The 10,289-nt window shown below is 36.6% G+C and overlaps 1 protein-coding gene across 1 annotated transcript; it reads left to right on the top strand.

Annotated features, from left to right (window-relative positions):
* Positions 1 to 200: 200 nt before the first annotated feature.
* Positions 201 to 8,172, top strand: LOC123231899 (cytochrome b-c1 complex subunit 7). The gene is made up of 4 exons (XM_044658211.1): positions 201 to 268; positions 2,186 to 2,257; positions 7,338 to 7,504; positions 7,939 to 8,172. The coding sequence occupies exons 1-4, from the start codon at positions 250 to 252 to the stop codon at positions 8,014 to 8,016; spliced, it is 336 nt and encodes a 111-aa protein (XP_044514146.1). The 5' UTR covers positions 201 to 249; the 3' UTR covers positions 8,017 to 8,172.
* The last annotated feature ends 2,117 nt before the right edge of the window (positions 8,173 to 10,289 follow it).

Below are 10,289 nucleotides of genomic sequence, written 5' to 3'. Positions count from 1 at the left end.
TAAAAAAATAAATTATGAATGCATGTGTTTTTCTTAAAGAGATAAAGGTAAAAACCATCCTGTAACTAGGTAGATTTCTACCCACTAGAAAGGTAAAAGCTGAGGTACGCGTCTGCGCAGGAGCAACGCCCTCTTCTCACACTTTCGCTCTGCCCCCTTGCTTGCGGAGGCCGGACTTCCTTTCCACGTGATTCCTGGTGTCCTCTAGGACTTACCCATCAGGCAAAGCGGACTTCTCTCCAGATCAAGATGGCGACGCGGGCATCTTGTAAGGAATCGGGGCACCCCAAATCCAGGTGGGGCGGGCTGGGTTCCGGGCGCCCTCCTGTCTTCCTGCGGCTCCTTCAGCCTCTTGGAGCGGGCGGCGGCGGCAGGGAGGTGGGAGGCCCCAGCTCCGAGGAAGCGTCTCGACTGAGGCTCGGTTTGAAGTGCCTGGGTCCAAGGTGACCCGGGCTGTGGGTGGGCGTACAGCTGAGGTCTAGATGGAGGCTCCTGCGGCGGTAAGAGTACTGGGTCATCTTGGGCAAGACCGTTTCTCTGTAAAAATCGAGTAATTAAAGGGAGCATAGCGTAAACGAGATGAGGTGACTTTGAAGGGGCTTTTTATGTGGACAACTGTCAGACAAGCGCGCCCTGTCATAAATGCTAGAAACTTTAATTTTCGGAAAGAATCACATTTCCCTCACTTATGCCTTCTTTCCATCTTGCACCTGTTTCAGTCTTAGAAGTAATTGGACATTGTACCAAGTACCTAGAAGGCCGGTAGAGTGGCAGAATTTTTAAAGTTCTATTTTACTTTTAAATCATTTATTTTCCCTCCGATTTCACTTCTAGAAATTTAAAGGAAAGAAAAAAGAGAGAAACAAATCCCTTGTAGGCATAATGAAGCAAAACAAATTCGGCTCTGTCCCAAAAGAATATAGATCTTTTTTGGCATCTTGAGTCCATTATGTCTATATCAGGAGGTGCATAGTACAATTTATCTCCTCTCTTGATGGACCAGGAAGCTGAAATCAAGGGACAGAAAGAGACTTGCCCAAGGTTACATAGGTAGCATTGTCAGAACTGGAACTCTCATCTCTCAACTAGTCAAGTCCAGGTTTCCTCTAATCCAAGCCTATTGTGATTAAGTGCCAGAAATTACTTTTATTTCTGCCAAAATTCATAGCTGGACTTATACTCTTCTCCTTTAGTAGAATAAATCCTTAGGGTTGTTTTGAATATCTTGAAATTATTAGGGGAGACAGAACTTCAGCTACAAAGAATATGCCCTTGGTAGAATTGGAGTAGCTGTTTATTTCCACCTCTGTAAGGTACGCCAAAAAGATACCTGGGTTGATTTGATTCCCCCTCCTCTAACACTTCCCTCTGGGACTTTATTTCCACCCCCTTTAGTTCAGAGGAGCATTTTTTCTTTGCCTGTTTTCTTTTTTCATTATTTTTTTCTAGTGTTACTAAATCAAGTGGAAAGAACTCTGAATTTGGAGTCAAGAGACCCATGATCATCCAGTGTTTTTTTTTTGTTTGTTTTTTCTAAAAGAGGATGAAAAATTGGGTAAAATGGCTACAGGATTAGAGCCCATAATCTAGCACAGTAAAGGTTTTCATTCACCAAACATCTATTTAGATAATTGGATAATTATTGAATAATTACGTTTTTGTTCACTTGAATATTTAAAAAAGCACATTTGACTTGTTGAAATATTTTGAGAGAAATGGAGACAATGCTTTCAAATATATTAATTTCAATTACTTTTAATAAATGAATGATTAGTTTGTAATTAATACCTTTTGCATATAAACATGGTATTAAAATACTTTCAAAGATTCTTAAGTGGGTTAAATTGATCCTTTAAATTAAACTCCAGACCCTTTAAATTTTTGATAGTGGAAGTTGCCCTACCATAACATTTATAAATCATCACAGCAGTGATAAAACTGAAAAGGATTTTGATGATATCTAGTCCAATCTCATAGACCAGGAAACTCGGCTTCAGAGACAGAATGGGACTTGCCCAAGGTTACATAGGTAATAATGTCAGCTAGAACTTTAATCTTCTAGATTTTCAAGGCTAGGAGTATGTATTCTCTAACCAGATTAACACTGGAAGAATAATGTAATATGTTTGCTAATCAAATTTTGATTCCTGATGAATATTATTAACTAAGAATATCATACTTTCAGCTGTAGCATCGAGCCAGTGGCTCAAGAGTCTCCGAAAATGGTATTACAATGCTGCAGGATTCAATAGACTTGGTAGGTATCTTTACTTTTGATTTAAGAAAATTCTAAAAATGGTACTTTTTACAAAGATTCTGGCATTTTAATATGATTTAATGTTAAGAAATTCAGAGAGATTTTACTATTGGCAGAGACTGTATAGTCAGTCTCCATAACTTTATACATGACAATGTATATATGGAAAATTGGAAGCATCAAAAAAATGGCAGTTTGGTATTTATAGAATTAAGCACAAATTTAAACTATAAATGTTTAGGTATGATTATTGTATAAATTAATCTGATATACATCTTTTTTTTTTTTAAACCTTTACCTTCTGTCTTAGAATCGATGCTAAGTATTTTTCCAAGGCAGAAGAGCAGTAAAGGATAGGCAGTGGGGGTTAAGTGATTTGCCCAAGGTCACACCACTAGAAAGCATCTGAGGTCAGATTTGAATACAGTACCTTCTATATCCACTGAGCCCCTACCTACCCTTAGCATGCATCTTTTCTTTCAAATTGTAAAAAATGACCTGTACATTTGATTTCATTGATATTTTGAACTCCCAGGTGAGAAAACTTCTTTTATCAGTTCAAATCAGCACCTTTCTCTACAACTTAGAGTCATAGAGAATTGCCTAGAACACTGAGATTAAGTGACTTGCCCAGTGCCACACACTGTTGATACTTTAAATAAGAGGCAACTAGGTAGCTCAGTGATTTGAGCACTGGGCCTGGAATCAGAAAGATTCAAGTTAAAATTTGGCTTTAGACACTTCCTAGCTGTTGTACCTTGGGCAAGTCACTTAACCTCTATGCCTAGGAGGTAACTATGTAGATACAGCACTGGGCCTGGAGACAGGAAGCCTTGAGTTTAAAGCTAACCTTATATACTTCCTAACTCTATAATCCTGGGTAAGTCACTTAATCTTTTATTGCCTATCAAAAGGATCCACTGGAAAAGAAAATGACAAACCATTCCAGTGTATGCCAAGAAACCCAAGTGGGGTTGTAAAGAGTCAGACACAACTGAACAACAAAAGACTTCTTTAAGTAGTTGTGATTATAACCTAGCCATAGCTTCTTATCCTGATTTTTGTCCATATCCATAATACTCCATAGAGAACCTAGCCAGTGCAATAGAAATCTTTCTTGAGGAGGTCTATTAACACTTCATGGGTACCAGTTCATCAAACTATTTATTGTGTTTCATTCTTGACACATGACAGTTTTTGTTTATGGTATCTTATTATACCTTACTTAAAACTACCATGTACCTTTCTACTGCTTTTTGGGTCAATTAAAATTTTGACTCTTGAATTATGGTGTTCAGTTATATATAGCTATATAACAATGTCACTGGGAAAATATGGATGTTAAAGAAAATCATTGTGCAAAGTATTAAATGCCAGGCACTGCTAAGCATTGAGGATACAAAGAAAAAGCAAAAACATTTCCTTCTATCAATGAGTTGTATGGGGTATGGGTAGAAGGGCCAAATGGATAACAACATATATGTTAAATCAGAATATACAAGATAAATACAAATTAGATGGAAGAAAACCTTAGGGAAGATAGCACTAGCAGCTAGAAACCTGGAAAACTTTTAGAGGAAGTCACTTTTGAATTGAGTCTTAAAGGAATCCATGGATTCTAAGAGTCAGGTTGAGAGGAAGAATGTTCTAATGATGGGCAGCAGCCATTGCAAAGGCCCAGATGTGGGAAATTGACTATCCTGTAAAAGTAACAGCAATAGGCCTATATGGCTAGATTATATCAGCTCTGTAGGGGAATAGAATATAAGAATATTGGAGTGGTTGGAAGATATCAGATTGTGAGGATTTTAAATGGCAATAAAAAGACTTTATATTTGATCCTGAAACTTAAACCACTGTAGTTTATTGAGTAGGAAAAATTGGGTTTTTATTTAAGGGAGCAGTTTGAAATTGTTGAAGATGCTGCACAATTTACCAAATGAAACGCACCCCACTTTGCCCCTCCTCTTCAGTTCCAAGTCTGGCTTATTGTCTATCTGCCTTCCTCTCAAAAGATATATGTGATGGACTAACTCGGTGAGACATACATAAAACTCCATTTTTTATTCTGGGCAGCAGACATTCATTTTTCAATGTGTATTGTTTCTCCAGTCTCATTTATATAGCTGTGGTTTTGTTAAGAAGGTCTTCAACAAAACAACTTTGGTGGTGTGCAGTGCAAAATAAAATAGAAACTTTCACTGAATCAAATACTGTCAACAAATTGACAGAGTAGTTTGACTTCTGTAAGCCTCACAGTGTATTATGTAATTCTTTCTTTTTTTTTTTTAAACCCTTACCACCTGTCTTGGAGCCAGTTGGCTCCAAGGCAGAAGAGTGGTAAGAGTAGGCAATGGGGGTCAAGTGATTTGCCCAGGGTCACACAGCTGGGAAGTGTCTGAGGCCAGATTTGAACCTAGGACCTCCCATCTCTAGGCCTGGTTCTCAATCCACTGAGCTACCCAGCTGCTCCCTATTATGTAATCCTTAAGAATCATCTACTGTAGGAAATCTATGAGGACCTGCCCCTTCTCATAAGGAGACCTTAACCTTGTCTAGACCATTTTCCTAGATTTTATAGAAATGAGAGCCTGTGGATATCCTCTCGGCCACGTTTTTAGTAATGATTAATGTCTTGCGATTTTCCCTTTTCTTTTGGTATTTCTTTGACCTATTTAGAGGATCGAACCCTGGACATCAAGGAATTTTGTTAATTCCTGCATAGTTTTTTTTTTTCTTTTTGTGTGCTTTTGGTCAGATCCATTTGTTCTGCTTACTTAAAGTTTAAGTTTTGCTTCTTATGGAACATTTCATTTTGTGGTATTAGGGTCCAAATGTGATGGTTTCACTGTTAAAAAAGATCATATAGAAATGCTGTTAGTCTTGATTGAGTCTCATGAAAAACTTTCTGCAGGCTTATTTTCTTCTCTACTCCTTCCCCCTGGCTTCTTAGGATATATGCAGTTTACAGTTTCCATAATATGGTGCAAAAGAAGTTGTACCTTGTGGAGGTGGAAAATTTGCTACACCTAAGCTAAATTCTCAGCATTCTTTTAAGTATGTCCTCATTTGGCATACAGAGGCTTGGGAGGTAAAGGGAGGTAAATTTGGCTGAGACCTATGCCACAGGGCTCTTTTTTAGGAGCTTGAGCTTTGCTTTGGTTAAGATGTGGCAGGTGTGGGCCCAGTCCCTCCTTCTCCTCCCCCTCCCCCATAATCCTTTGGGAGACCACCAATGGATCACAACCCTAAATCAGTATTATTCATGACTGCCATGGCTCTCATTTGGCAAGGATAGCAAATATTTGCTGTCTGAGGTTTCTGGGCTCTTTGGCCAACTTGTGATAGTACTTTGGTTAAATTCCTATAGGATTTAGTCATAAAATCATTGTCAGTGGCTTTACCTTTATTTTTCATTTCTTTAGTCAGCATATTGTTAAAAGTAGATTCAGTCAGAGTTGTAATTGAGAAGAATATCTTTGCCTTTATTCTTCTAATTTGGATTTGATCTTTGTTCCAGTCATTCTGATTGCACATAAAAACTGATACTGAAATAACTCCTGGATTGGCTACCAGGAATTTCCTGTCTGAGTTGGTCAGCTTCAGTGTTTTCAATGTTGTTTAGTACTCATAATGTCCAACACTTAAAATTCTTTTTAGAAAAAAAAATACTCATCATACAGGTGTGAGACTTCTGTATAACCTATAAATCTTTGGCCTTTTTCTTTTTTGTTGTTACCACAATATCTCATGTATTCCTCTCCTAGAGAGCCATCTCATATGACAAACAGTATCTTTTGGAGAGGAAAAATAAAAGTCACAACTGATTAATATATTGAAAATAACCAATCTTTAGTCTTTTTTCATTTCTTAGTCCCAGATTTCATTTCTAAATATATTTTTCAGTGTCCTCCTTTGAGCCCACTTTAATTTTTAAAATCAAGATTGTTAATTTGACTAAGTCATGACTTAGATTTTCTCTCTTCATCTTCTGCATAGAAATTTGTCCATAATCTCTTGTTTTCTCATGTGCTTTTTCTCATTTTTTTCATGAGCAATGCAGAGTACAAGATGATTTTGTATATGAAGTGATTTTGTTTGTTGTTGCCTTTGAGGACATGAGCAACTTTCATTATTTGCTTTCTTAAGAAGATGCTATGAGAAAAATATTTATTGTAGTTCTTGTTGTGGTAGCGAAGAATTGGAAATTATGTGGCTCTTAATTGGAGAATGACTGAACAAGTTGTAGATATATGATTGTGATGAAATACTATTGTGCTTTAGGAAATGACAAGCAGGATGATTTCAGAAAAATCTGGACTTAAATGAACTGATACAAAGTGAAATGAGCAGAACCAAAAGAGCATTGTACATAATGACAGCAATATTTTTTGATGAACAACTGTGAATGATCTAGTTATTCTTTAGCACTGTGGTAATTCAAGACAGTTCCAGAGACTCATGATGAAAAATGCCATCTACCCCTCATGAAAGAACTGATGAGAGTCCGAATGCTAACTGAAACATACTGTATTTTACTTTCTTTTCCATTTAAGATCTCTTCCACAAAATGACTAATATGGAAAAATATTTTTATGTGATTGCACATATAAAATATCAAATTGCTTATAATCTCAGGGAGCAGGGCAGGATGGGAGAAAGGAAAGGAGAGGATGTGGTACTCAAAACTTAAAAAATGAATGTTAAAAAATATGTTTTTTACATATAATTGGGGGAAGAACAAAATATTTTAAAAAAGATGATGGATTTTATCAGTAATTTAAATGATCATTTGTTATTTCTAGATGAATTAAGCTTTTTTTGATTTAACGTATTCCTGCCTAAATTTCACTTTAGTTCACCAATTATTAAATAAAAACTTTTTTGTTCATGTATTTTATACATTTGGACTTTTTGTCTTAAGGAAAATAGGAATGAGCTATAGTCAACATCATCTATATATGCTATTGTTTATCCCTTCACATATTAAATCAGTGTCAATTCTAAGATGTTGTCATGATTTTTTAAAACTTTCAACTTTTTTTTTCTAAATGGCCAATTCATCTTTTCCTTTTAATAGGATTAATGCGTGATGACACACTTTATGAAGATGAAGATGTTAAAGAGGCCATAAGGAGGCTTCCAGAGAATCTGTATAATGATCGAATGTTTCGTATCAAGAGAGCTCTGGACCTGTCCATGAGGCAGCAGATCTTGCCTAAAAACCAGTGGACTAAATATGAAGAGGTATAAAGCCTTTTATATAACTGAAAATTTGGCTATTTAAAAATTGCTAGGGGAAAAGAAAATGACTGTGTAAGTCAATCTGTCAGATTGTCTTCTTTTTGAACTAGAAATGACAGAGTAAAACTGGAGGGTTTTCACTTAATAGAGCTAAGATAAAGCTAGTCTGTCTACCAAAAATTGGGATTGCAGCCTTTAGACTTTATCTTTTTCTTCAGTGGTAGCCTTCATTTCCATAAATTGAAAAAATTTAAAAAAATCTTTGGGGGGGGAAATCTGGTATTTCTTAGATTTTAAATTCAAAATGTTTTTTCTTAATTTGGAACTATTAAAAAATAATTTTTCAGTGAAGTTCTTAGTAACTCAAATTGGATAAGTAATTGTACCCTGTGAAAACTTAATTGTAGCATATAATATCTTGTAATTTTTTTCTTCAGGACAAATTATACCTTCAACCATATCTGAAGGAGGTTATACGTGAAAGAAAAGAGAGAGAAGAATGGAACAAGAAGTAATCATGTCAAAGAATCTTATCAATACGTTAGTCTTCAAAATATTTTCTAATAAGTATGATTGTGCAAAATATGAAATTTAGCTAACCATTTGTAACTTGTGTGTTGCAAATTTATTTAATTTCAATAAATGCCATCATAGGAACTTGTGAATAGAAATTTTGCATCAACATATCCTGGAACTTACTGCATTCTCATTTAGTCAGAAATTACATAATTTCTAATGCCTTTAAGGTTATTCTTGTAATTTAACTACTTATATCTTGGAGGTTATGGGAAATTTTAAATGAGTAGTTGTGTAAGGATTTAAAATGATAAAGGCTGATATTATGAGGAAAATTAATATTTGGGCCCATTTTGATAGAATAAATCGGACCACGTGCCTGCCTATTTAAAAATGCCACCTCCGGTACCTTCTCCCATCTTGTCAGTTTCGTACGCCAGAGAGAGCGTCTCAAGCCCGACCTCCGAATTTAAGCTGTGCTATACGTTGGTTTCCATTGTCTGATGTTACCACGTTAGAAACGGAAACCCATTGGATCACGGAAAATGTAGTTTCAAAGTCCCCCACATGTCCACAGGAAGTTTGTAAAATACTTTTAAATGGGACCTCCCTGAATTCCAAGCAACCCAGTTGTTAATCTTTCTTGCTAACGAAATACAATTGTTACTTTATGACTAGTTGTGTAAATAAGCAATCAAGATGACTCTAGAAGAAAACTAACAAGATAGTATTGTGGATAAATAGCTGAATTTGGACTCGGGAAGACAATTAGAGAACTAAGTCAGTGCTAGAATCTATGTCTCCTGTCTTCAGATTAGTGTTCTGTCTACCATTACACTGCCTCTTGTCATATTCAAACTCTGGGAGTTGTGAGTCTCACCTTGATTGACAGGTGAAGACAATGGAATTGTTGGAGACATCAGAATGTTCCCAGATGCTGTGAGGACAAGAGGAAAGGCAGTTGGCCAGAGGTTATAAATACCCTGACAGCCATCTGAGAAAGGACCCTTTGGCTTTGACCCTTGGCCTTGGACATTGATCTCTGATCTTGGAGCATTGACTTGGGGATCTCTGACTATGGGTCCTCTGATTCTCTCTGAATTCCCCCTAGATATTTAGTCATCTTAACCATCATTAGATATTTAGGTATCCGGGCCCAGGTAGGAACCAGGAAGAGGGAAGGAGAAGAAGCAGAGGGAGGTAAGGGAGGTATTTCCTGACAGCTGTAGGACTGACATAACAACTGGCAATAAGAAGCTGAGAGGGATCATTGATATCTGTATCAATCGAGCAGATTGCTTCTCTGGTTTGGCTGTGGCCAAACTGAGCCAGAGGTGGTGAAGAACAAGAGCTCTAACATTACTGAAACAGTCTACAGTCCTGAGGGATTAGTAATCATAGCCATTAGTGACAGGGTCTCCTATCCCCGTTTCTGATTATTCTTTTCCCTTATTAACATCTATAGATAAAGTTTATTAAGTACCTTCCTGAGTAGTTACTACATCACAACTCTTGGGGAGGGAGCAATGCAGTCAAATGAAAACGTTATCCAAGGCTAATAGAGCTCAATATTAATAATCAATCCAACCCCAGGTGGGACCTGAAAGGGTTACCCATCCACTGACCTTTAGGGATCCTGCCTGGGCGCTGTTATTGAGAAGGGGCAGTTATAACATCCAGCTGAGTGACAGGACTCAGGTGTCCCTACACCAGCTATCAAGGGAATCCAAGGCACAGCTTCCCTGATTAATATACCCTATAATAACTATAATAGTAGACAAAGATACCTTCTTTATAACACTCTCCAAAAGGTATAGTAAATCCAATGAAATTTATAGTGCCTTTCAAAAATTTCTCTTTGTTTTACATGGTTCATTCAGTTTTATACAACATACATTCTAATTGGAAAACTTTTAGAAATAATCTAATAATTGAAATAATTTGTATTTATTGAACAACTAGGTGCAAGACACTGAATTATGTACTTGGGATAAAAAGAGATGTGATGCTATCCTTTTCCTCATTGAGATTATAATCTGGGGGGAGGATAGGTCATTTATTAAATAATACAGATTTGTTTATAAGTGCCATGTGAAGGGATACATCTAAGTGCTTTTATAGGAGATGAGAATAGGGAAAAGAACATTATGGTTTGAGTAGGGCTAGAAATGTTTTTATGGAGGTGAGATTGAACTGGACTTTTAGTTGTCACTAACCTCAGTATTCTAATATGCTAATGAGGGGATTGAACGAAAGGAGTTTGTTCTTTTCC

The sequence above is a fragment of the Gracilinanus agilis genome, chromosome 1 (genome assembly GCF_016433145.1).
Source record: "Gracilinanus agilis isolate LMUSP501 chromosome 1, AgileGrace, whole genome shotgun sequence".
In the NCBI taxonomy this organism is placed as follows: Eukaryota; Metazoa; Chordata; class Mammalia; order Didelphimorphia; family Didelphidae; genus Gracilinanus; species Gracilinanus agilis.
Note: the sequence above shows the minus strand (reverse complement) of the source record. Positions and strands in the feature narration are given on the sequence as shown.

What these genes read in the sequence shown, in the direction of transcription:
- LOC123231899 (XM_044658211.1), top strand. An exon ending in TGCAGGATTCAATAGACTTG is followed by an intron (nt 2,258 to 7,337) that starts GTAGGTATCTTT and finishes TCCTTTTAATAG; the next exon opens with GATTAATGCGTGATGACACA. An exon ending in AGTGGACTAAATATGAAGAG is followed by an intron (nt 7,505 to 7,938) that starts GTATAAAGCCTT and finishes TTTTTTCTTCAG; the next exon opens with GACAAATTATACCTTCAACC.